At 42.4% G+C, this 27,293-nt stretch overlaps 2 protein-coding genes across 8 annotated transcripts in view; both read right to left on the bottom strand.

Moving 5' to 3' along the window:
* Positions 1-27,293, bottom strand: part of LOC100707149 (carbonic anhydrase-related protein 10) — a 1,009,504-nt gene that overhangs the window by 457,191 nt on the left and 525,020 nt on the right. The window lies entirely within an intron of this gene.
* Positions 1-27,293, bottom strand: part of tmem94 (transmembrane protein 94) — a 58,465-nt gene that overhangs the window by 25,063 nt on the left and 6,109 nt on the right. Inside the window, exons 4-15 of one of the 5 annotated variants that reach the window (XM_005465316.4) lie at positions 26,812-26,939; positions 24,933-25,069; positions 24,499-24,704; positions 23,615-23,766; positions 21,781-21,883; positions 21,596-21,682; positions 21,248-21,364; positions 18,799-18,855; positions 17,305-17,412; positions 12,228-12,401; positions 11,895-12,125; positions 11,287-11,599 (exon numbers count right to left, since the gene is read on the bottom strand). In XM_005465316.4, the coding sequence (XP_005465373.1) occupies positions 11,287-11,599; positions 11,895-12,125; positions 12,228-12,401; positions 17,305-17,412; positions 18,799-18,855; positions 21,248-21,364; positions 21,596-21,682; positions 21,781-21,883; positions 23,615-23,766; positions 24,499-24,704; positions 24,933-25,069; positions 26,812-26,939 (1,813 nt within the window). The remainder of the gene's footprint in view (positions 1-11,286; positions 11,600-11,894; positions 12,126-12,227; positions 12,402-17,304; positions 17,413-18,798; positions 18,856-21,247; positions 21,365-21,595; positions 21,683-21,780; positions 21,884-23,614; positions 23,767-24,498; positions 24,705-24,932; positions 25,070-26,811; positions 26,940-27,293) is intronic. The other 4 variants (XM_005465318.4, XM_005465317.4, XM_005465320.4 and 1 more) reach the window with 4 other exon arrangements.

Here is a 27,293-nt window from a genome sequence, read left to right as displayed (position 1 = left end):
AGAGTGGCCGCGTTTCATCGCTGCCTCGCTCAGTTTCAGCTGGCACGCAGACTGCGTTTCCAAACGATGTTACCCTTGTTGGGCATGATGGCATCTATGATCGGCGTAGTGCCACTTGGAATGTTAAGAATGACAGCGTTTCAACGCTGGACTCTCTCTCACCGCCTGTGTGCATCGCGTCACCTCCGGAGGAGGCTGCCGGTAACCGTGTCTTGCATGCTAGCTCTCCGTCCTTGGAGGGAGCCCAGGCTGCTGCATCAGGGCTCTCGGATTGGGAGGGTGTTGTTTCGCAAGGTGGTGTCCACAGATGCTTCCCTAAGAGGGTGGGGAGCGCTGTGCGAGGGTGCATCAGTGAGAGGGATCTGGTCCGCAGCCCAGCGCCAGCTGCACATCAACCACTTGGAGCTGTTAGCAGTGTTCTTAGCATTTCTGTCCAGTCCTGGAGGGCCAGCATGTCTTAGTCAGGACAGACAATTCAACAGTGGTGTCTTACATAAACAGGCAGGGAGGAACACGCTCTCTTCCCCTGTTGAAGCTGTCTCGCTCTCTACTGTTATGGTGCAGTGTTCATTTTCTGTCTCTAAGAGCCACCCATTTCCCGGGCCACCTGAACCTGAGGCCAGACCTTCTCTCCAGGGGGGGGGTTCTCTGGTGAGAGAATAGAGGTTACACCCTTTAATAGTGGCTCAGATTTGGGATCTATTTGGCAAGGTGCAAATAGATCTTTTTGCTTCCAGGGTAAATACTCACTGCCCCCTGTTCTTCTCCATAATCGACCATGATGCACCCTTGGGCTTGGACGCGCTAGCGCACCAATGGCCAGACGTGCTCCTGTATACATTTCCCCCGGTGGAAATGATATCTCCAGTTCTAGAGAGAGTGCGTCGGCATTCCCTCTCTCTGATTCTAGTGGCCCCTTGGTGGCCCACAAGGTCGTGGTAAGCAGAGATAATCAGCCTGCTAGCAGCGAGTCCTTGGCAGCTTCCTCTCCGCAGGGACTTCCTCTCGCAGGCAGGAAGAGAAGTGGTTCATCCGGGCCCGGATCTGTGGCGCCTTCATGCTTACCTGCTGAGAGGTTAAACTTGATTGCTAAGGGTTTGCCACCTAGTGTGATAGCCACAATTCAGAGCGCTAGGGCCTCATCTACTAGAGGCTTGTACGCTTACAAATTGCGAGCCTTCGAGCAATGGTGCCAGGACCGCCACACTCTCCCATTTCAGTGCTCTATTGTGGATGTTTTGACATTCCTGCAGGAGCTGCTGGATGAGGGCCTTTCATTTTTGACAATTAAGGTTTATTTAGCAGCTATATCTGCTTGTCATATTGGCTTTGACGGGGTGACACCAGGTGCACATCCCCTTGCCATACGTTTTCTGAAAGGGGTTCGCCAGCTGAGACCTGTGCTTAAGTCCAGTGTCCCTGCTTGGGACTTGTCTTTGGTGCTGGAGGCCCTTTGTACCCCCCCGTTTGAACCCAATGAGTCTGTCGATATGAAATTTCTTTCATATAAGACTGCATTACTTCTCGCTTTGGCTTCGGCACAGCGAGTGGGTGACCTTCATGCGCTGTCTGTGCATCCCTCCTGCACACAGTTTTCTCCTGATGGCCACAAGGTTGTATTGCGTCCAAATGCTGCCTATTTTCCCAAGATCATGCCTGCATCTTATAGCTCAATGGAGTTTGAGTTGCTGAGCTTTTGCTCCCCTCCTTTTGCATCTGTGGAGCAGAGGAGGATGCATTCTCTTTGTCCAGTGCGTGTGCTACGCACCTACATTGAGCGCACTCAGAATGTGCGCTTATGTGATCAGCTGTTTGTCTGCTTCGCTAATCCAAATAGAGGTAGGGCTCTGTCCAAACAGAGGCTGTCCCACTGGATTATAGAAGCTATCTCACTGGCATACGGCACCAGAGGTCTTGCTTTGCTCCACGGGGTGAGAGCTCATTCCACCAGGGGGATGGCAACCTCATGGGCTCTTTTTAAAGGGGTGCCTGTAGCTGCTATTTGTGCGGCAGCTAGTTGGGCATCACCGCACACTTTTGTGCGGTTTTATCGGTTAGACATTACAACCCCTTCGGTAGCTCATACTGTCCTTTCTGCTGGATCTACCACTCACTAAGGATGTGGTGGTCCAATTTCAGTTCGGTGGCTGCTCTGCGGGGTGTGTATATATGTCTGTTACGTGTGCTGTTGGTTTGTCTGTTTCTTGATGTGTGTATGTAAATTCACCTGTGCAGGGGCTCGGCTGTGATTGGTGGACCTAATGAACGGCCTGATGTGACTGGTTCCTGCGGTGGACGTGAACTACAAAAGGGCGTCTGAAGGATCTGGGGATGTGTGGCAGACTTCCCATGCACTTGCCTTTGTTCCAGACGGAGCGGCCGGAGCTATAGTCTCTTAGTTAAAAAGTCGGGCATGTGTGTGAGGTGCGGAGTAAGTAGGGGTGAGCTGCTGATTATTTTGGGATACCTTCTTTTCTCCTGTGTTTTTAGACCAGGGAGGTCAGTCTGTGTTATTTCTTTGTTTTCTTTTCCGTGAACAGGTCAGAGGGGAACCGAAGCCTAGGTTGAGTTTTGTTTGTTGTGTTGGCCTTCTATTCTATTCTGACTTCCGGCGCCCCCCGTGTGCGGCAGCCTGTTACAGCAGCTTTGCTCATTCTGAGTTTCTTTCTTTCTTATCTTTTTCTTCTCGTAATTTTTTATAACTAACGTATTAGTAATTAGACTGTGCAACCATGTTCTACCGTTTTGTGCTAGTTCTGGTCGTTTTTCTTAGTTTTTTTCTACTTTTTTCACCCGTGTCTGGGGACCCAGAGCAGGGATCCTTTGTTTACAGTAAGGATCAGCTGTTAGCGCTGCGTCCCGCAGTGGTACTGCCGGCGGACAGACCCGACATTCCCAGCGAGCTGAGGAGGAAAAGACGGGGGTGTCGTGCTGGGAAGGAGCGCCGTCGCCCGAGAAGGAGACGTTATCGACCATCTCTTCCTTCTGTAATTATTGGAAATGTAAGATCTTTGCCCAATAAGATGGATGAGCTCACGTCGCTAACCTGGTCACAGAGGGAGTACCGGCAATGTAGCATCATGATGCTAACGGAGTCGTGGCTAACACCGCTAACTCCGGACACGAGCGTGACACTACCGGGATTCCAGCTGCTGCGAGCGGACAGGACGAGAGACAGCGGTAAGAGGAAAGGAAGGGGACTGGCAGTGTTTGTGAATGACAGATGGTGTAACCCTGGGCACATCACTGTAAAAGAACAACTCTGCAGCAGAGACATTGAGCTGTTAGCCGTTAGCATGCGTCCGTACTACCTGCCCCGGGAATTCTCGCATGTTATCGCGATAACAGCGTATGTCCCCCCCTCGGCCAACGCGGATACAGCCTGTGACTCTCTCCACTCAGTGGTCAGCAGACTGCAAACACAATCTCCGAGAGCCCTTCTCGTAATATCAGGGGACTTCAATCATGCCTCACTGGACTCCACGCTGCCCACCTTCACCCAGTATGTGACCTGCCCAACCAGAGACAATAAAACACTGGACTTACTGTATGCCAATGCTGAAGAGGCATACAGTTCATCACCTCTCCCTCCCCTGGGCAGATCTGATCACAACCTGGTGCACCTTGAATGGTAAATGGCCTGTATTTATATAGCGCTTTCTAGTCCCTAAGGACCCCAAAGCGCTTTACATATCCAGACATCCACCCATTCACACACACATTCACACACTGGTGATGGCAAGCTACATAGTAGCCACAGCCACCCTGGGGCGCACTGACAGAGGCGAGGCTGCCGAACACTGGCGCCACCGGGCCCTCTGACCACCACCAGTAGGCAACGGGTGAAGTGTCTTGCCCAAGGACACAACGACCGAGACTGTCCAAGCTGGGGCTCGAACCGGCAACCTTCCGATTACAAGGCGAACTCCCAACTCTTGAGCCACGATCGCCCCTTGTCCCTGTGTATGAGCCCTTAGTGCGCAGGGAGCCACCAGCCACCCGCACAGTACAGAGATGGTCGGAGGAGAGCGAGGAGGCTCTTAAGGATTGTTTTGAGTCCACTGTGTGGGAGGTGATCTGTGACGACCACGGAGAGGACATCGACAGCCTTACTATATGCATTACTGACTATATTAATTTCTGTGTGGATAACACCGTACCTACCAGGACTGTACGGTGTTTCTCCAACAACAAACCTTGGATTACCCCAGAAATCAAAGCTGTCCTCAAGCAGAAGAGGAGGGCCTTCAAATCCAAAGACAAAGAGGAGTTGAAAAGGGTGCAGAGAGAGTTGAGGAGACTGATAAGGAATGGGAAGGACAGCTACAGGCAGAAGATGGAGAACCAGCTTCAGCAAAATAACGTTGGTGAAGTCTGGAGAGGCCTCAGAACCATCTCAGGCCACAAACATCAGAACTCTCTGCCTGGGAGGGATGTGAGGTGGGCAAATGAACTGAATCATTTCTTCAACAGATTTGATTCAGCCATGAGGTAGTCTCCAACATCGGCTGCAGACTCACCCACCCCCACTGCTGCTGTTGCACCTCTGACACCTCAGACACTTCACACCTCCTCTATTCACCCTGCTCACTCCTCCCCACCCCCAACAACAGCATCCAATACACACTCAACACAAGGCTCCAGCCTGTCTCTCTCAACCACCCAGGTTAGGAGGGAACTGAGGAGGATTAAAGCCAAGAAGGCAGCGGGTCCAGATGGCATCAGCTCGAGGGTCGTCAGGTCCTGCGCGGACCAACTGTGTGGTGTGATGGAGCACCTCTTCAACCTGAGCCTAAGGCTGGGGAGAGTCCCACAGCTCTGGAAAACCTCCTGTGTTGTACCAGTGCCAAAGACTTCACGCCCCAAGGACCTCAACAGCTACAGGCTGGTGGCTCTGACATCCCACCTGATGAAGACCCTGGAGCGGTTGGTCCTGGCTCAGCTTCGGCGCCTTGTGAGCTCATCACTGGACCCACTTCAGTTTGCCTACCAGCCTGGCATTGGAGCGGATGATGCCGTCATTCACCTCCTACATCGCTCCCTCTCTCACCTGGAGACCGCTGGGAGCACTGTGAGAATCATGTTCTTTGATTTCTCCAGTGCCTTCAACACTATTCTTCCCTCGGTTCTGGAGGACAAGCTGGAGAACTCTGGAGTGGACCATCACCTCACTACCTGGATTCTGGACTACCTCACCGACCGACCACAGTATGTGAGGACTCAGGGCTGTGTGTTGGACAGGGTCGTCTGCAGTACGGGGGCCCCACAGGGAACGGTTCTGGCTCCGTTCCTCTTCACCATCTACACTGCAGACTTCTCCCACAACTCCACCCAGTGCTTCCTGCAGAAGTTCTCTGATGACTCTGCAATAGTCGGCCTCATCACTGATGGGGACGACAAGGAGTACAGAGGACTGACTCAGGACTTTGTGGACTGGTGCCAGCTGAACTACCTCCAGATCAATGCCAGTAAAACCAAGGAGCTGGTGGTAGACTTCCGCAGGCACAAACATCCTCCACTGCAACCACTGAACATCCAAGGTATGGACATCGAGGCTGTGGACAGCTACAGGTACCTTGGTGTTCATCTGAACAGCAAACTGGACTGGACTCATAACTCAGACGCCCTCTACAGGAAAGGGCAGAGCAGGCTGTACCTGCTGCGGAGACTCAGGTCGTTTGGAGTGGAGGGCCCACTCCTGAAGACCTTCTATGACTCTGTGGTGGCCTCAGCCATCTTTTATGGTGTGGTCTGCTGGGGTGGCAGCATCTCTGCTGGGGACAGGAAGAGACTGAACAGGCTGATCCGAAGGGCCAGCTCTGTTCTAGGATGCCCTCTGGACCCAGTGGAGGTGGTGAGTGACAGGAGAATGGTGGCTAAGCTGTCATCCCTGATGGACAACATCTCCCACCCCATGCATGAGACTGTGACAGCACTGAGCAGCTCCTTCAGTGGGAGACTGCGGCACCCACGGTGTGGGACGGAGAGATTTCGCAGGTCTTTCCTCCCCACTGCTGTCAGACTCCACAATAAAGACTTTGACTGATCTAACACACACATCCACACATGTGCAATAATACTAATGTGCAATAATCCTTTCTGGCATCGTTGTATTTTTACTCAGTTGTATAAAGCATTTGTATTCTATTTTTTTTTTATTGTATATTTTATTCTATTTTATTCTACTGTATATAGTATTTTATTTTATTCTATTCTGTACAGTTGTGTACTGTATTTATTCTTATCTTATTATGTGTGCCTATGCCAAGAGGCACACATATTACTATTCGTCGGATTTATTATTCTTATTATTGCTATGACTTTTGGTGTTTATGAATTTTATAGTTTTTTAAATATTAATATTTTAGTGAAAATTTTCCCGCGCTCCTCTGCCGAACAGTTTTGACATTAGGGCTACATATGTTAGATCATTTTGTGCGGCTGGAGATGGACTATTATGTCATGACTTTTGGTGTTTATGACTTTTATAGTTTTTTAAATATTAATATTTTAGTGCAAATTTAGGCCAATTCATCTTTTGTCGCCAAATAAACAGACTTCATTTGTGGTGTGTTGGCGCCATCTTTTGGTCCCATTGAAACAAATTTCAAACTTCATTTGTGGTGTGTTGGCTCTCTCTAGTGGTATGCCGGGAGTGGTACAGCCTGTCTACCCTTATTTGGATACCGTAATGACGACAATATCAATGGCGCGCACAGCCTCGCTGCTTTCAGGAACCATTGGAGGTTTTAAGGTTGTGCGAACCATTGAATAGTTACGGTAAACACAATGGCTTCTATGCTTGGTGGAAAACTCCATATCCCACAATTCATAGCACACCTCTGCCGAGTTAAACAATGGCGGCCACCACTTCGTTTTATATGTCTTTTATTAGTGTTTCTAGGTCACAAAATAAACTTTTAAGATATTTTCAGGCGAGAATGTAGGTGTGTAAACTTCAAATATCTGCTTGTTTTATCAAGACATCCCATATTAGCGACAATGCTCTGACGACCTCGGTCCTGCCTGACAGCTAGCCGGCTACCTAGCTAGCTGCCGCACTTGGCTGCAAATGGACAGCGAGGGGACTCTCTCTCTCCTTTCACCTCCCCGGTCTCTCGCAAATGCTCGCACAGAATCGGAGTTACAGCTGGATGTGGAAAAAATAACCGAGTTGTTTGGTGGTGCTATAATGCGGAGCTACAACAGTGGGCAGCTATCCACCGGTGTATGACAGAAAGGACATGCCGCGACCGCCGATCGACCGGTGTTTGCTAACGCGGAGGTCAATCGTGGATCAGGGAAAGCGAAGGCAGGAGCGTGAGGTGAACTGAATTTCAGGTAAGAAGTTATGACCTGCACTCTATTTGGGTCAGATATAAACCGAGTTTAGGTGTAGTTTATGTAGCAGCAGTTCTCTTATGTGTTGCTGATAGCCGGCTAGCTAGCTAGCGCCGCTAGCATAGTTAGCTCGCGCCGCTAGCGACCCTTCGTGAAAAAGCACCCAGGCTTGGCTTATATTGAGGCGGGTGAAACTCGTGTCAGCACCCGGTCGCTCGCCGACAGTATGTGTTTTAGCTGGACTTATTTTTCGTTTATATGGGCCGATGATGCTGGAAACCGAAGGCAGGAGCGTGAGGTGAACTGAATTTCAGGTAAGAAGTTATGAACTGCACTCTATTTGGGTCAGATATAAACCGAGTTTAGGTGTAATTTATTTTCGTTGACCTTTTACAATCGTAATGCCATGGGAGTTTATATACAGCTGTGTGCGCACTAAGTTACTGACGTTGGACTTTATTTTATTCATTAGGGTTAGTTCATAGAGTTGCCGTGCTGTACAAACGGAATCGTCCCACATTCAGAGAAAACATTATGATTTATTCTGTCGTTACGAAGCCTCCCCTGTCATTCTCTCGCGTGTTGAAACGTCAATCATGAAACTGATCAATGATCGGCTGTTCGCTCTTATTTATCGCGCTAAACAACAGCAGCACGTTTAAGCTTGATCAGCTGTTGTTAGAATTCTTTTGATTTTAATTTCTAGTATCAGCTGATGTTTGCTGGAGCATGAAGATGAAATCAGGAGATGTCCTTACTGAATCATCAGAGCTGAACTGGTGATGGAGAAACAGGTTTACACTTTAGGTGACATGAATGAGTTGAAGGGAAGTTATGAGTTGTTTCTGAGAGACAAAGACCAAGCTCCTTTTTTGTGTAGCTGACAGCTGGTAACTGTGCAGGGGCGGATCTAGCAAAGCTTTTAGGGGGGGGGGGGGGGAGCTAGGGCATTAACAGAGAAAGGTGGACACAAAGATATACTTTTCTTTCTTACTCTCATATAAAATATTTAGCTTTTATTAAATAGTTATCTGAATCTCACAACCAAAGTTTGTATAATAATACACAGGATTGGCTGTAGACCATTGTTCATAATTCAGAACACTGTGTAAAAATAACAAAAAACAAAAAGTGAATGCATGTGTGAAAAGTGGTCTATAATGTAATGCTTCAAAGTGTGTTCATGCAAAAATTGTCGGGTCTGCCGTGGTACAATGGGACTTCTGCTCATGAACCTGTGTGCACAGCGTCTGCAAATCGGCGCTGTACAAAGTAACTTCATCTTTACACAAAACTGTAAGCTGTCATCTGTGAAGCGTGAGCGGTGTTTGTTTTTACCATAGTTCATGGTGGAGAATGGCTGCTCTTCTGAGTTTTGCTCTCTGTAGCCGTATGAATGGCAAACTACAGTGATTAGCAGCGGCATAGGCACACATAAAATTTCTTCTGAAATTTTCGCTTTCTAGTTTTATTCTAATTTTTCCTTCACAACTTTTGCACTGTCCACTTCCTGCTGTGACAAAACAAATTTCCCACGTGTGGGACTAATAAAGGTTATCTTATCTTATCTTATCTTGGCTCACCCCGAAAGTATACACTCCCCCATTGTGCCATTAGTGTGAATAAATTATTGTTAAAAGTCCAATGCTGTGGCTGTGTCTGTTTGGGCGTGGGAAGTCGCATGACATCCCGCTCTGGTTATGGTCATTTTGAGCCGGGTCGTAACAATGTCCCATACTTATGTGTTGTACCGAGTGAATCGACTGAAAGGGAACGAATAGTTATGTGTATAACTTCTGTTCCCTGAAGGAGAGGAACGATGTACAACACAAGGTGGCCCCACTGAGCAGTTTGGCTCGGTGAAGAGCGGCTATCGAACTGAGGGATGACTGTGATGACAGCGGCTATATCTACAGGCGGGGCCGTGTGCATGTCATCACACGTCATCTGCCTTAAAGGCGTGAATAAAGGTTTCTTCAGCCAGGACACGCGAGGGCGTGATATCCCATACTTATGTGTTGTACCGAGTGAATCGACTGAAAGGGAACAGAAGTTATAGACATAACTATTCGTTTCCATATGTGTCCATATTTGTAATTGTGTGTATCTGCTGGCTGTTCTTTCTTGTTTTTGTTTGTTTAATTTCTGCCAATTTTTCACAGTTGAACAACAAGTAGATTTGAGGGAACCTAACCATGTTCAGCTTTTTTTCAGCTGGCCATTTTACATTCATTTTGTCAAAGAATGACCGTTCTAGCCTCTACGGTTAGGAAATTATGGCCATTTGTTCAAGCGGAATACACTGCAGAAAGCCTGTGTATCTCTGTGTCTGTGTAAGGGCTGGCTTGAGCAGGTGCAGCTGTTTCAGCAGGAAAAAGTACACAGCCTCTCTGATTGGTGGATTCAAATCGAGCAGCTCCAGATTGTTTGACTGACACAGAAACATACAGGAAACTATTAACAGCCCCTGTTCTGTTCACTTTATGCTCTGTGTGTGTGTGTGTGTGTGTATGAGACCCTTTTTTTTGGACTAGAATCTCTTTAATGTATTCAAATTTAATAGAATCAGACTCATTGACTGACATAGATCGAAACAGGCCCCTGTCTGTGTTTGTCTGTGTCTTTGTGGCCATATGTGTGTGTGTATATGTGTCCATATTTGTAATTGTGTGTATCTGCTGGCTGTTCTTTCTAGCTTTTTTAAAATTTATACCATTTTTTCATAGTTGAACAACATGTAGTTTTGAGGGAACTTCACCTTGTTCAGTTTTTTTCAGGTGGTCATTTTCCTTTTCCAATATTTTTGCTTCAGTTATTACTTTTCTGGTAAATTATAGTATTTCTGCTACTATATTGCATTTCTACTAAGTTCTACTAAGAGTTTCTATTTCTAAATTATACTATTATCATACTGTATATTAAGTTATACTGTTACACCATTCCTTCCAAGTTGTTATGTTTGTGCTAAATCTTAACATTTCTGCTGAATATATTTCTGCCTTGTTATGTTTCTTCTAAGTTATTGCGTTTCTGCTAAGTTATTACCTTTTTTCTAAGTTGTTATGCTTCTGTAAAATTATTACAAGTTCAACTACTTTTCAAATACTGACTTCAGCTTCTTCAGCTATTTTCTGCTGTTTTCAGCAGACAGCTTCAGCTTTACAGCATCCACATAGCATTTTCGCAGGAAATGCAAACTTTTCTAGTTTGTATAAAATCTCTCTTTTAACCCCTGCCGTGTAATTTGTGTGTGTTCCTCAAGCTTGGGTCCTCTACCAGAGGTGGGGGAGTTTGAGGGTTCTACACACGTTTTCAGCTCTGATGTTGTGCCTTGAATCTGCCTGAGCCACTCATCTGGTTTCAGCATTACAGCTCCTAATGCTTCGATTACTGCTGGGACCAGTTTGCACTTTACCTACATAATAATTTAGCCTATATAATTAAACCACACACTCATTAAAAATTAAACACACAGATTCAACATTTAGATTTAGTGGTAAAATAAAAAATAAACCCTGGCTGTACTTGTCAGACACGGCAGGGTTAAATCAGTGGTTTTCATTTTTCCTTTTGGGTTGATAAAGGCATGTTGTTGTCACATCATAGACTACTTGTTTCATTTGTAGAAATATGTTTACAACAATGTACTCCATTGTGGTCTGGATATTACTAGGCTACTAAGAGTGTTGCGTTTAACCATCTACATTATGCTGCATTTCTTTCCACATGTGGCCCGTAGGCTGTCGCTTAAATAAGCTGGGCGTAGAGGATCTGTAAAATCCTCTGTGCCACAGGATAACCATTGTTAAACAGGTTAATATCAGCGTGTAACCTGTAACTTATACATTGTGTTAAATAGCGGCCCACAGGCTGTTGGATATAACCAAAAGATTCAGGGAAGTCATTTAGTTTAGTTTATATAAGAATCAGTTCTGACATGCTCACCTATAAGTCTGGAAAGCTCACAGAGCCCCCATGGAACATATACTGGCAGCACCGTGCCGTGGCTCTCCTGCAGAGCCAGGTTTGATAGATGGTCAGAGAAGCGACAGAGCTGCTTGGTGACACTGGCGTTGCAGAGGTTTAGCATGATGTTCAGGCCCAGTGGCTTTAGGGAGGGCAGGTGGCACTGCCAGGATTGGTCATCAAACTGGATGCTGGCAGGGTTCTGCTGGTCTTGTGACAGGCTCAGCATCTCCAGGTGGTAGTCACACACAAAGTCATCAGCCTCCACTTCAGGACAGCCCAGTGAAAAATCCTTGAGATAAGAGAGGCAAAAAAACATCAGAAAAACTTGAACACTTTATTTGTACTGTGCTGGTTAGTTCCCTGTCATTTTAAGTAATTTCTTATTGGTTTGCTTAAATATGTAGGCCATAGCAGCAGCAGTGAAAATTCAAAATGACGAAAACAAATTTTAATACAACATTTACATCTCAGACAACCCAAAATTACAGCATTAATGGGCCTAACTATAACATTCTCACCATCTTTTTTTTTTTTTTTATGTATTAATTTTTTTTAAACAGCTCTATATTAGAAATTTCAGTTACAGTTTGTACCGGTGTCTGGGCATCCTCGCCTCCCTCAGTGTCATGGCTGAAGCTCACATTCGATCCAGAGTGGTGTTTAGTGCAAGTGGGTACAGGCTGGCAGTGCTGCTGAATCTGGAGAGTGTCAGATGAGAGTGCTGTTTCATGCGACGTCTCGCTGGGATCTGGCCCCACTCCCGGCTGAGGGGGGGGCTCTTTCTGCAGACAAAGCAGAGCCTCTGCCTCCTGGGCCTACCAGACAATAAAAGGTTTCTTGTTTTTTGTTGTTGTTTTTTTTAAACTCTAAAATTAATTTTTGGGGGCTAAAAGCTTTGCCTAAGAGAACAAACAAACCTCATCCCTGTCATCATCCATCTCCATTTGGCAGTATGAGTTAACAGACATGTTGTCTCTGAGGTCATCCTGACTGTTGTGTGATGGTTCCACTCTTCCACTAAAGAACAGCACAGTCTCCGGACTGGGATTTGGCCACGAAAGAATACCCTGCTTGTCCACACAACATAGAACCTACATGCAAAACAAAAGTACAGATTATATAAACACACAGTTACAGAACAAAAAGCTTCCTGACAAAATAGCTATCAGTGACAATAAGAGTTCTAGGCTTTTTAATCTCTATAAAGTGCTGGCTCAGGGAAGCATTGTTTGGTCACTACTTTAAGAATTAAAAAACAGTTCCAAATATCCACACAGAAGAGTTACACACACACACACACTGTAGTATAGAAGTCGTACCCATGTGCCTAAATACGTGCAATTTGAAACTGCATAAGGTCCACCTCCTCAAAAATATTTTAACAGTGCTGTGAGAAAGTATTTTGCCCATTCATGATTTTGTAGTGGTTTTTGCAATTTTATCACACTTACATGTTTCAGATCATCAACCAAGTTTAAATGTATTAGACAAAGATAACCTTAGTTACTAAGGGAAAAAGCTATCCAAACCTACCTAGTTATTGGCCTTAACTTAATAATAACTGGTTGTGCCATCCTTGGAAGCAATAACTGTAATTATTGTATCCAAAAGATATAATTTAGAATCTGTTCTTTGCTGCACTGTCCATTATGTGGAGAGACAACACTGGTTCATCCCTTGCATTAGGTGGTGTTTTATGCTTGAATGATTCATAGGTCAGTGTTAATTGGCCAAAATGGAGTGGATGTTCAGGGTGAATCTATAATTATTGTGCATGTCTATTATGTCAATGTACTATATTTCCACCTTTATGGCAGCTCGGAGTGGTGCTTCAAACTTTGGTATCAATCTGATACCGTCACCAATTTGCAAAGTATATGTTCTAATATATTTTTAAAGGGGCTATTGACACGAAATTCTCACTAGATTTCAGTAACAACCCATCCAATCCAAACATGGACAGAAATCAAAACATAGGTTTCCATAAATTATGTGTAAGAATGAAAAATGACACAGGGAAAAGTATTGAACAGACCTACTGAAATGCATTTAACATTTCATACAAAAGCCTTTGTTGGTGACCCCCCTATATGGATAGGTTGCTTGGCTGTGTTTTGACCCATTCTTCCACACAAAGGTTCTTCAAATCCCGAAGGCTCTCTTCTATCCACTCTGAGCTTTACTTCATACAGGGAGTGCAGAATTATTAGGCAAGTTGTATTTTTGAAGAATAATTTTATTATTGAACAACAACCATGTTCTCAATGAACCCAAAAAACTCATTAATATCAAAGCTGAATGGTTTTGGAAGTAGTTTTTAGTTTGTTTTTAGTTTTAGCTATTTTAGGGGGATATCTGTGTGTGCAGGTGACTATTACTGTGCATAATTATTAGGCAACTTAACAAAAAACAAATATATACCCATTTCAATTATTTATTTTTACCAGTGAAACCAATATAACATCTCCACATTCACAAATATACATTTCTGACATTCAAAAACAAAACAAAAACAAATCAGCGACCAATATAGCCACCTTTCTTTGCAAGGACACTCAAAAGCCTGCCATCCATGGATTCTGTCAGTGTTTTGATCTGTTCACCATCAACATTGCGTGCAGCAGCAACCACAGCCTCCCAGACACTGTTCAGAGAGGTGTACTGTTTTCCCTCCTTGTAAATCTCACATTTGATGATGGACCACAGGTTCTCAATGGGGTTCAGATCAGGTGAACAAGGAGGCCATGTCATTAGTTTTTCTTCTTTTATACCCTTTCTTGCCAGCCACGCTGTGGAGTACTTGGACGCGTGTGATGGAGCATTGTCCTGCATGAAAATCATGTTTTTCTTGAAGGATCCAGACTTCTTCCTGTACCACTGCTTGAAGAAGGTGTCTTCCAGAAACTGGCAGTAGGACTGGGAGTTGAGCTTGACTCCATCCTCAACCCGAAAAGGCCCCACAAGCTCATCTTTGATGATACCAGCCCAAACCAGTACTCCACCTCCACCTTGCTGGCGTCTGAGTCGGACTGGAGCTCTCTGCCCTTTACCAATCCAGCCACGGGCCCATCCATCTGGCCCATCAAGACTCACTCTCATTTCATCAGTCCATAAAACCTTAGAAAAATCAGTCTTGAGATATTTCTTGGCCCAGTCTTGACGTTTCAGCTTGTGTGTCTTGTTCAGTGGTGGTCGTCTTTCAGCCTTTTTTACCTTGGCCATGTCTCTGAGTATTGCACACCTTGTGCTTTTGGGCACTCCAGTGATGTTGCAGCTCTGAAATATGGCCAAACTGGTGGCAAGTGGAATCTTGGCAGCTGCACGCTTGACTTTTCTCAGTTCATGGGCAGTTATTTTGCGCCTTGGTTTTTCCACACGCTTCTTGCGACCCTGTTGACTATTTTGAATGAAACGCTTGATTGTTTGATGATCACGCTTCAGAAGCTTTGCAATTTTAAGACTGCTGCATCCCTCTGCAAGATATCTCACTATTTTTGACTTTTCTGAGCCTGTCAAGTCCTTCTTTTGACCCATTTTGCCAAAGGAAAGGAAGTTGCCTAATAATTATGCACACCTGATATAGGGTGTTGATGTCATTAGACCACACCCCTTCTCATTACAGAGATGCACATCACCTAATATGCTTAATTGGTAGTAGGCTTTCGAGCCTATACAGCTTGGAGTAAGACAACATGCATGAAGAGGATGATGTGGACAAAATACTCATTTGCCTAATAATTCTGCACTCCCTGTACATGTTCACTTGGATTCAGGTCAGGTAACTGATGGGCCATTCTAGCAGTTTGTTTTGTTTCTCTGAAACCAACTGAGTCTTTTCCCATCTGTAAACTTCTCTGCTGGTATGGTGTTTTTGGGGTGATATGCAGCAACTTTTGACCTCCAAACCTGGTGCACATTATCAAAGAGTTTAATTTTGGTCTCATTTGACCAGACCCTTGCACATCTCTATTACTTTGCCGCATCCCAGAATACAAAAGATACGTGCACACGGGAAGTTTTTTAGCTAAAACTTCACGTGGCAGTTGGTTCGGATCGAGGTCATATCACGTTCACACCACAAAGGAACCACTTTGGGGTTCATTTGGAAGCCCACCAAGTCCCTTTGGAAGAGGTGGCCTTTGTGCGGTTGTTTTCGTCCACACCCGAGAGCAGTTACTATGTTCAGATCTGCACAAACGAATTGCATCAAGCAGGAAAACTAACCCGAGTTTGATTTAAACTGACTCAATACTGCAGGTATGAAAATACCCTAAGTTTACATAGAAATTTGATATGAGATTAGCCAGCACAGATTAGGTGTATTAAAAGTTTACAGAACAGAGTTGCATATCATCTTATTCTGTTTTTAACTCAATCTAGACGCAACATGAAATGCATTTTGGGTAGCATTTTTTTTTAACCTAGATGTACAGTGGGATGCAAAAGTTTGGGCAACCTTGTTAACAGTCATTATTTTCCTGTATAAATCGTTGGTTGTTACAATAAAAAATGTCAGTTAAATATATCATATAGGAGACACACACAGTGATATTTGAGAAGTGAAATGAAGTTTATTGGATTTACAGAAAGTGTGCAATAATTGTTTAAACAAAATCAAGCAGGTGCATAAATTTGGGCACCACAAAAAAAGAAATTAAATCAATATTTAGTAGATCCGGCTTTTGCAGAAATTACAGCCTCTAAACGCTTCCTGTAGGTTCCAATGAGAGTCTGGATTGTGGTTGAAGGCATTTTGGACCATTCCTCTTTACAAAACATCTCTAGTTCATTCAGGTTTGATGGCTTCCGAGCATGGACAGCTCTCTCTAACTCACACCACAGATTTTCAATAATATTCAGGTCTGGGGACTGAGATGGCCATTCCAGAACGTTGTACTTGTTCCTCTGCATGAATGCCTTAGTGCATTTTGAGCAGTGTTTCGGGTCGTTGTCTTGTTGAAAGATCCCAGTCCCTGCACTGGCCACATAGCCCCACAGCATGATGGAACCACCACCATATTTTACTGTAGGTAGCAGGTGGGTTTTTTTTGGAATGCTGTGTTCTTTTTCCTCCATGCATAACGCCCCTTGTTATGCCCAAATAACTCAATTTTAGTTTCATCAGTCCACAGCACCTTATTCCAGAATGAAGCTGGCTTGTCCAAATGTGCTTTAGCAAACCTCAAGCGGCTCTGTTTGTGCTGTGGGCGGAGAAAAGGCTTCCTCTGCATCACTCTCGCATACAGCATCTCCTTATGTAAAGTGCGCCGAATGTTTGAACAATGCACAATGACTCCATCTGCTGCAAGATGATGTTGTAGGTCTCTGGTGCTGGTCTGTGGGTTGACTCTGACTGTTCTCACCATTCGTCGCTTCTGTCTATCCGAGATTTTTCTTGGTCTGCCACTTCGAGCCTTAACTTGAACTGAGCCTGTGGTCTTCCATTTTCTCAATATGTTCCTAACTGTGGAAACAGACAGCTTAAATCTCTGAGACAGCTTTCTGTATCCTTCCCCTAAACCATGATGGTGAACAATCTTTGTCTTCAGGTCATTTGAAAGTTGTTTTGAGACCCCATGTTGCTACTCTTCAGAGAAAATTAAAAGAGGAGGGAAACTTACAATTGACCCCCTTAAATACTCTTTCTCATTATTGGATTCACCTGTGTATGTAGGTCAGGGGTTACTGAGCTTACCAAGCCAATTTGAGTTTCAATAATTAGTTCTAAAGGCTTTGGAATCAATAAAATGACAACAGTGCCCAAATTTATGCACCTGCTTGATTTTGTTTAAACAATTATTGCACACTTTCTGTAAATCCAATAAACTTCATTTCACTTCTCAAATATCACTGTGTGTGTCTCCTATATGATATATTTAACTGACATGTTTTATCGTAACAACCAATGATTTATACAGGAAAATAATGACTATTAACAAGGTTGCCCAAACTTTTGCATCCCACTGTATTTGTCAAATGGCCTACAATACTCACTGTGACAGATCCCAGTGTATGTAAAAGGCTAGAAGTATAGCAGAGTGTCTGAGATTTTCCCTTCAGGACAGCAACCAGGTGTCTCCACACACATCGGATCATCTCCTGCTTAAGTGAAAACACACACACAGACACACAGTTATCAAGAGAACTACTTACTACTAGATATCAAAAACCTAAATGCTTAAATACATGACTAAAAAGTATGAGTCTTATGAGGGGGGGGGCAATATACATGTAGGAACACTAATCACCTTTGCACCTCAGGTCGGGTGTTCGACTCCTGATTAGGGTGCCTGTATCCAGTAAAAAATACGTAACAGCCTCCCCCCCCCTATATCCCACCCACTAACCAAGATGCCAATATGAAGAGATAATAATAATAATAATAATAATACTAATAAAGTGATTATTATTATTATTGTTATTATCATCATCATCATAATTATTATTCACTTTCCTTGTCAGTGGTCATAAACGTTATACCTGATCACTGCATGTCAGAGAACTGAAGTGTATTGCCGAGATCTGAAGTGTCATTAGGTTCAGATCAGGAGCGTGTTTAACAGAGAAACCTTCCTCTTGATGAATCCTCCACTCCCACTAAGCTGTCAGATACCTTAATTAGATTGTCAGCAGAAGTAGCCACCCCTGTTCTCTTTTGTGAATGCAAATTTATCCACTACACTTCACTTTTCTATAGACATGTTCCCTACAAGTTTAAATAACAGATTGAGCTGCCAATGTCTTTCACTGAATTCCCCTGCAGGTCACTGGCCAGCATGTCTTCCAAACACAAAGTCAAACTTTATTTCATGAAATTAAGTGGAAAATATTTTCATGGTTCACTGTTGATAAGGAGAGGACACAAGGAGAGGAAACCTAATTTCCAGTCATGCAGTATAAGCAAAAAAGCAGCGATGAAAGGACCGACAAAGAGTCAGTGCCTCTCAGGATCATCTGTCTCTTATCCTCAACACTTTCTATCATTGTTTCTGATTCAAACGCCAAATACTAATGTTTGATAAAGACAGACAACTGTTACTGTCCAGTTATAACAGAAGACAATGACTGAGTTTGGTAAGAAGCCGTGTAAGGTGGTGGGAACAGAAGTAGTAACTATTCGATGATAACGGGAGTTATCTGAGTGTAAAGTCACACAAAGAGTTGCTTGGTCAAATTGTGTTGACTAATAATGTGCAAACAAAACCATTCAAAGAGAGGGAAATCACATGTACAGCATTTACAAACAGAAAGCAAAAAGCAAACAAAAAGGACACAGAATCTAATGCCTATGTAAGACATTCAGATGTAAGTGGGACTGAGGGTGAGAGGGGAAGGTGGAAAAGTAGCAAGAGCTATGTACAATAGTTCCACAGAGGGGTTGCAAACAAACGGGTAAAGACAGTGAGTGGGTTCGTTCAGGTGGATTTGGGAACCAAGCAAGTTTAGGCGGGGGGAGAGAATGGGGTGTCAAACAGCATGAGGTTATACCTGGGAGGAAACCATCTCGGTGTAGCTGCTTAGAGTGTCCTCAGAGAACTTAGCAAGCTAGGGCAAGAGAAGAGTTTAGTTAAAACACAGAGGGAGGCTCTCACTGTGTCTCCTCTGTGTGGGATTTGGTGTGTGTGGTTGTGTGTGCATGTGCACTGTTATTTCTGAAGTGAAGAAAAAAACATCTGAAACAGTGTGCAGTGCAGACGATCAGAATTTAGCAAACAGCAGACACAAAAACACTGGACAACCTATATTTGATGAGACTCCATGAACACTGGTCTCCCTAAAGTGATGCTTTCACCTTTATCTTGCAATTTGCACCAGACCAAATTAGAATTTTTACATTTTTACCAACACTTACATGCTGCTAATTAGATTCAGAATGTGGGGTTGGTGGGGCTGCTCTCACTTTGTGAGTTAGAAGTCCAACTTGAAGTCCAAATTCTGACATCTGATTGCAAATGGAATGCACCAACAGTCAGCCAACATTCTTTATACAGGTTCAACTACTGAAACCTTTAAAGGCACACTACTTCCATCTTTATGACCAAAGCCTGGTATTGTTATTGCTGTTTAATCACAAACATGTCACCACAAAAAAGCCTGATATCGCATTTTGAAAGGAAAAAAAAAAAAACTATATATGACCTAGACATCTACCAAATATTGACTTTAGAAAGATTTAATCTGTGCACCATTTAGATCTATTTTAGAACCTTTGTCAGAAGAAAATTTGGTGAATGGTTGAAATTACCTTCAAAGCCTCAAAAGATGATTTTTCACCTTTTCAAACAAATTTACACTTAAAGGGTATGTTTTTTTTAAAGGCTATGACTGGCCACCCAGAGTTGTTGTCAGCCATTAGATATTACCCTTACTGTGACAGATAAACTTCTGTCAGTACAGGTAAGAGTGTAAGAAAAAGCGTGATCTCATTGACTATTACTGTGATAGAATTTGTCAGCCATTATGTCACCACAAGACTGTTTATATATTCCTATTTCTTAGTATTTGCTCTCAAAAACCACCGACTGAGTTGCAGTGCTGCTAGTAGAAGCAACGTTTCGACAATAAAAAGGTGAGAAAATCATCCATTATTAGAAAATTAACTCATGCTCAGGTTTAATGCAGATGCAACACAACAGGATCAAAGTTATACTACTTCCACTATAACTTCACAGATGAAATAATGTTCATTTATACTAAACAGCTGTATTGGGGTCTCATCTGTGCACAAACACATGTATCAACAATGGGGTTATCAAGCAAATTACTATTGTCAGCCATTACTGAAACTGCTAAAGACAGCGTTCTCCATCACCAAAGCTATTGATGAAATGGATTTTGGAAGAATTAAGTCCATTCCTCCAGTAGAATTTGGAGAAGGAAGGCACTAAAGTTATTCTTGATACACATGACTGAATTTAATTTAGTCATTTATCGCTATCTAAAAGCATTACTCCAACAGTTTTACACTGTAGTTCTACTCAGTGTGTAGAACTAAATGTGTGTGTGTCCCTGAAGGACTTGTTTTGAAAAAAAGCATTGGTGTTATTATCGGGGTTTGAAGATTTCTATAAATAACAGTTATGGCTTTATCTTCTGCTACAAATAGATTCAGTTAGTGAGAGGGTAAAAAATATAACAAAACAGAGTTTGTCTGTAGCCGCCAAATCACCAAATCTGCCAGTCCTCTAAAATGTCACTACCGAAGTGCTTTCCTATTTTAACAGACTTCCTGTTTAACAGAAATGTGATTTTTTTTTAAATAAATGAATACATTTTAAAGGGGTTTGGCATAAATCTTTTTTTGACTGATTTTTAAAAATACTCTATTTCTAAATTTTCATGATGTATTTTGATGCTATAAGCCATGGGCATCAAAATTAAAATATAAAGACTTTCAACTTTTCACTATACAGTGCATGCAAGTTTACCCTTTTGAATCAATTACTTTTCCATGCCATCCTGACTTTCTGAGATGTAATAGTATGTATATATTAATGTATAACTATAATAGTATTTGCATATCGACACATTTTCTATCTTTTTGCTAAATAACAAGCCATTAAATAACATTTGTATGAATGTAAACATCTGCACAGCTTAAAGTCTGTTTCTTATCCTCATGATTGTTGATTCAGAGCAAACAGGTATTAGACTACAAAGACAAATGTATGAATACTCTCGATATGAACATGTCATGAACTCATGAATGCAGATTTTCTGATAAGTTCATGTTCAGACTACAGCTTGATATATCACTTTGTCAGATTCAAAGTTAAATATCTGTCATGTGTTCTTTTAGACCTGTTACTAAAAGTTAAAAAAATAAACAAAAAAATAATCACTGATAATAACTGAAGCCTTTTCTCCTGTCACTGCATGTTACGTTACATTACATTACATGTTATGTGTGTGTTGTCCCTGTGTGTATGTCCCTCACCAGGCCAGCTGGTGACACACGGCTGAACTCAGCAAGGACCCTGGCCTCTCCATAAGCATTCACCAGCACCCACATAATAGGAAAGAGCAGGGGCAAAATGGGCAGAACACCCATTAGCTGAAAAAACAAGTCATACACACATTTCTGTCCAGTCTTTTTCGTTTTCAAGTATTTTCTTAGTACAATCATTATGTTTGGTGCCAACACAGAACAAACTGTTCTGGAAGTTTATTATCAATAGTAATCACAAAAAATACCTTTACATACACACTGGTTGGCTGTGTCCCTACATTACTAATACATTACAGTCTTTGCTGTCTGCACATTTACTGCTTTGAATTATTTTACCTGAAGCTGAACAAAATTGTAGCATCTAGGAGTGAGGCTGGGGGCAGTAAGAGCAAAGCGAATAGTGTTAACCAGCAGGAATGCCACCTAGAGGAGGGGAGCAAAACATATACGTGAGACAAAGACTCCACATATTTACATGTTCATGTTCAAATACATTGCAGAAGAACACACTAACTACTCACCAGCACAACAGGACAGACTAGCTTGGTGATGACCGACTGCACAGTAAATCTCTCGTTATCGAGCACAGTGACTGGGCGAGACAGTGCCAACTCCAAATTGTTCCTGTTGGATAAAAGACAGACAGAAATACAAATGATTTTACCAAAGTTTAACAACTTTTTTCCATTACCATTCATTCCCACTGATACTCTGCTATATCTTCTTATGTTCATCATTCTTCATCTGTGAGATGTTATGGTTTCTTTTCATTACATCATAGTCACATGACAGCAGTATAGTAGGGCTGTTCGATATAACGATATATATCGGATGACGATATAAAAACGTCTATCGTTTCATTTTACGCTATCATTTGTTTCGTGGTGTCGCAAAATAAACTGTTTACGGCAATATTTTATTTTATTTTATTTTTTTTGTTAAACTTTATTTAACAAATAATGAGTATACAACATACGAACAGATGAAGTATACAAAACAACAGAACATGAACACACAAAGCCAGGGGTAAAAAGTTACAAGAATACACGCAAAAATTCACAGATATATATTGTTTTGAGAGCCTTTTTGTTGGTAGAGTCTGATATTGATTGTATAATATTTTTTCATCGTTTTGATGGTCACTGTAGTGGCTATATTAATTTCCTAAAGTTCTCTCTTTCTCTTATATTTAATATAACCACATTACAGACGGACAAGCGCTTGTTTTTATGCGTTGTCGTTAGCAACAACGACGGTAAAACCACCTTGTGTCCGCTTGTTTATTTTCCACATAAACCTTTCACAATAAAGCTCAAGATCCTGTTGAGACTTTTCAAAATAAACTGAATCACGTGAAAGATGCAGAGTATATACGGATGAAAAGCAAAAAAGAGCCGTCAGGTGCTAAAAAATAAACCTTAGACTCAAACGTTAGAACAGGCTTTTCCCCGCAGCACGCTGTGTAATAAATACTCACAAAGAAAACGGCTGCCGTTACAACCTATGTCTAAAAATGTATCGTTTCATGCATCAGTTAAAACACTCGACTCCAGGTACGCGACGCCCAGCTGGAAACACTTCACGCAAGTCGAGCTGCCCGACATTCACAGAATTTACAGAAAATGTTACATTTTTGTGATTTATATCGTTATCGGACGATAGATGTCTTAATATCGGGATATGAGATTTTGGTCATATCGCACAGCCCTACAGTATAGCTGTACGAGCGTAAGCCAGTGTTCAAATAAAATGTCACAATTGAGAAAAAGCGCAATTTTTTAATATTTACTTTCCAAAAACCACAGACTGAGTTGCAGTACTGTTGGCTGAAGCAACTTTTTGATAATAAAAAGGTCAGAAGAAAATTAACTCAAGTTGGATGCAGATCCAGGATAACAGGATCAAAGTTATACTTACTGCCACTATAATTTCACAGATTAAATAATGTTCATTTATACTAAACAGCTGTACTGTGGTCTCATTCGGGCACAAATAAATTTATCGACAGTCTTCTGGGTTACCTAGCAAACTGCAAATGGGAAGCAGTGCTCCTTTTGGAGAACAGTAACTTCGCTGTTTATTTTTTCGTTATGGTGGGCACATGAAGATTTGCCCTTTGACCCTTTTAAACAGCACACTGGTGCGTTAATGTGCATAACCTAATGTTAACCTAATGTGAATGTCATATGTATGTTTCGCTTCCGTCCCACCAAGAAAATGCATATGTACATGAAAGACTGTATAGTACTTTTAACATTCATTTTATGATATTTGAGAATATTAGAAGTAATTCCAACATTTGGTTTAAAACAACAACAACAAAAAAAAACAAAAAAACACGGCTATGTTCCCTACCTTATCGTGTCCAGGACTGGTGTACGGACCACTCTGAAGAGGCGGTGTTGCTGGGGGCTCTGGGGTCCTCTTTTCTCATTGGCCCGTGGTGAAGGAGGAGGAGAGAATGGTGGGAATAAATCTCCTGGTTCAAGCACAATGTGTTCATCATCCTGAGGAGGAAAAAGAAAAAGAAAAAGAAAAAAAAAATAGAACAATTATAATTTCTGAGATACCAGATACTGATCTTACTGATAGGTTAAGGACCTTCTATGGCCCTGTCAGCTCTCCTAGATTAACTGCTTGTCTGCTGCACTGTCAACCACAGTCGTGAGACTATGCTGCAAGACACAGCAAACCTTTTAGCAAAACCAAGTACTGATGTGCCATCCTAGAGGAGTTGGACCTCCTGTGAAACATGTGTATGGTACAGGTATCGTCTCGTGCTTCCAGTAGAAAAGATGAAAACTCAGCAGAGCACCCAGTCAGAAAATGATGATGAGGGGAAAAAAGGTCAGAGGTCTCCACCTGTAAAACCATTTATTTTTTTGCCTCCATTTTCATAAACAGTGTAAAAAACAATGCATTAAATAGAATTTTTTACACAAACTAATAACATAAATATCCTGTCCATCCTTTTTACCACATATCATACAACAATGGATTAGTTTTGTCTAAATGTGGCTGATAAACTTCCAGTTGATGTACTTGTTATTCCTACCAGCAGAGGAAATACCGGGTGAGATTGTGTCTAATACCTAAATACTGGTTTAAGCTGCTGATACAAATTCTGATACATGCTGCCTTTTAAAGCTTTTGAAAATTGTTATTTACTCATAAATATTAGATACTATCTTACAAAAGTATACTACAGTTTACGATAATGCAGCTAAATACAGACTAACCTTAATGCCTCTAAGTGACGCAAAGGCCTCTTGACCAGGTCTCAGAGCAATGATATCTCCTTCCACCAGTAGACTGACAGGCAGGCTAACCAGCTGAGAGTCACGATAGGTCCAGTGAAGGGACCACGATGGGGATGAGGGTGTGTAAAGGTCAGGGTAGAGAGATGAAGGCCATTTCACTTCACCAACACAGGCTGACAAGTAATCTAGGATAATGAATTACAAAAGTGAGGATTCATTTAGAGAACAAAATAGGGTAAGAAGAACTAACATGACAGACTAACTCTTGTTAATGAAATAGGTTTTGAAGAAGGTAAAACAAAAAACAACTACAACAACAAACAAAACTAAACAAACAAATGTGACTTTTACAGAGAACACAAGTTCCTCAATTCTTCTGTGTTTGCAGTAATGAAGTCATGAGCCTTACTCACCACTGAGCTGTGTGATGATGGCCTTTAGGCGCCATATCATCTCATTTCGCTTCAGTCTCTCCTGGCGTCCACCCAGACAGAGGTTCAGCACCAAGAGGAGAAGGAGAGCAGCGGCATTCAGGAGCTCTATACCAGAACTGTGGAGGTGAAGACAGAAGACCACAGCTATGAATCAAAGATCAAAGAATACAGTGATAAAATATCTCTCATCATGGTGGACGAGGGAGATACATTTCTCAATTACCTTGCTGTGCTAAACATTTTTAATGCAAACTAACTAGAATTTCAACCAGTGCTTTTTTTTGGAAAGGATGCTATCTTGTAGAGAATCCCTCATGTTACACTGCTGCCAAGAAGAAAGCTCTCAAAGCACTGACAGCTATGTAGACTTTTCATCTGGATGGGTAAGTAATACCGCCGTGTGGAGGTGAAGAATAAGAAATTACCACACAAAACAAAAGTTCTGGTAGTATTAATTTGTCACATTAATGTCGTGTCATAACAGTAAAGCTAACAAAGTACTTTTCTAATGTCAGGTTATTGCACCTATGTCATTTTCTACAGTTTAAAAGAGCCACAACTGACAGCCTCGGTGCCCTAGAGAAGCAGGGATTGGTGCAATTTGCCTGTAAGGCAGGATTAGGAGAGGTGTGCTCACATATTGGCATAATGCTCTACAGCCTTCTGGCAACTGTAAATAAACAGTGATAAGCGCATTCGATAGCACAGCAACTTTCTGGCATGAAGTGTGAAGTTAAACTCGAAAACATTTAAAGGATGGCTGGAGGGCAAACAAGTATTAAAAGTAAAAACAGCAGTATTGTTTTTGCCGTGTCCCAGTAGTTTTGACATCACCTGAAAACTATGGTATTATTGTACTGACCAGCTTATCTCACTATGCAACACATAATAAGACATTTAAATTACTTGCATGTAGATTTATAAAATGCCAGTGTTGCCCATTTTAAACATTAAAATGTCCCTTACAGCATCAGTTTGTATTTGTTTTTTTTAAATTCTGAACTACTCCAACATTTGAGGGTTTGCGCCTTGTAGCTATGCTAATAGCTAATAGAATCAATGCATTTTATAAAGTGTTCACACTAAAAGAGCAGAAATACTGAGACAGTGTGACTTGGCACTAAACATTATTTATTATATAAATTGAATAAAACTTAGTTGAACTGAAAAATATGGTCAGTCTATTCCTAGAAACTGTTTACAATAAAACGATATGTCGTCCATTTGTCTGGATGATAGGAAAGTTTCTAACTATGCTGCTGAAGATGTTTAAAAATATATAATGGGAAACTGAAATGGAGCTATCAAAATATCAACACAAGCTATCAGCCTTTTTCAAAATTTCCTCATTTGTGTTTTTTTCCTCAAATGTGGTCCTCAGCCATATCGAGTTGAGTAACCCTGTTGTAAAGCATCAATGCGCTACTCAAAGCCAAAGAGACTGGAGAACTGCATGTCTTAGGATTCTGGGAGAAGAAGGTCTCGAATAATCAGGCCCCATCATAGTACCTTATTATCCGATTCCCAATCACACTGCATGCTTACTTGTGGCTGCTCTGGTATTTAAAGGTAGAATGGGAGGCAGAGTCTTCAGCTATTAGGCTCCTCTTTCATGAAACTAGCTCCCATTTTGGATTCAGGAGACAGACCCTCTCTCAACTTTAAGACTGGGCTTCAGATTTTCCATTATGATAAACCTTACAGTTACGGTACAATCAGGTGACCATGAACCACCATCTCCCTCACCTCCCTTTTTCTTCCTGTTAAAAAGGATTTGTTTTTCTTCCCACTATAACCAAGTGATTGCTCATAACAGGTTGACTGATTGATTGATGATTCCCAAAAAGAGATTACACACCTCCCCTTTGGCTGGCTACCATGGCAAGAGACGAGTCCCACCACCACCAGCAGAGTGAGGGCAGCACCCGGCCAATGGACACAAGAGTGACGATTACCATGGTAAAGGAAGCTGTTTTGCCACTGTTCCTATGGAAATGTCCCAAAACAAAAGAAAGTAAGCACAACAATATCGATCGATCGATAGATAGATCGATATCTATCTATCGATCTATCTATATATACACACACACATATTCACTCTTGGCATACAGCTTGATGTCATCCATGTACAGGAGGTGGCTGACAACTGCTCCGTTTCGTAGTCGGTATCCGTAGCCAGTCTTGTTAATGATCTCACTGAGGGGGTTCAGGCCTATGCAGAACAGCAGTGGGGACAGAGCATCTCCTTGGTAGATCCCGCACTTGATGGTGATTGAGTCATAGGCCTTCTTGTAATCAATCCAGGCTGTGCACAGGTTGGTCAGTCTGGTCTTGCAGTCT

This window comes from Oreochromis niloticus, linkage group LG8, assembly GCF_001858045.2.
Source record: "Oreochromis niloticus isolate F11D_XX linkage group LG8, O_niloticus_UMD_NMBU, whole genome shotgun sequence".
In the NCBI taxonomy this organism is placed as follows: domain Eukaryota; kingdom Metazoa; phylum Chordata; class Actinopteri; order Cichliformes; family Cichlidae; genus Oreochromis; species Oreochromis niloticus.
The sequence above is the reverse complement of the archived record's forward strand: the minus strand, read 5'-3'. Positions and strand labels throughout refer to the sequence as shown.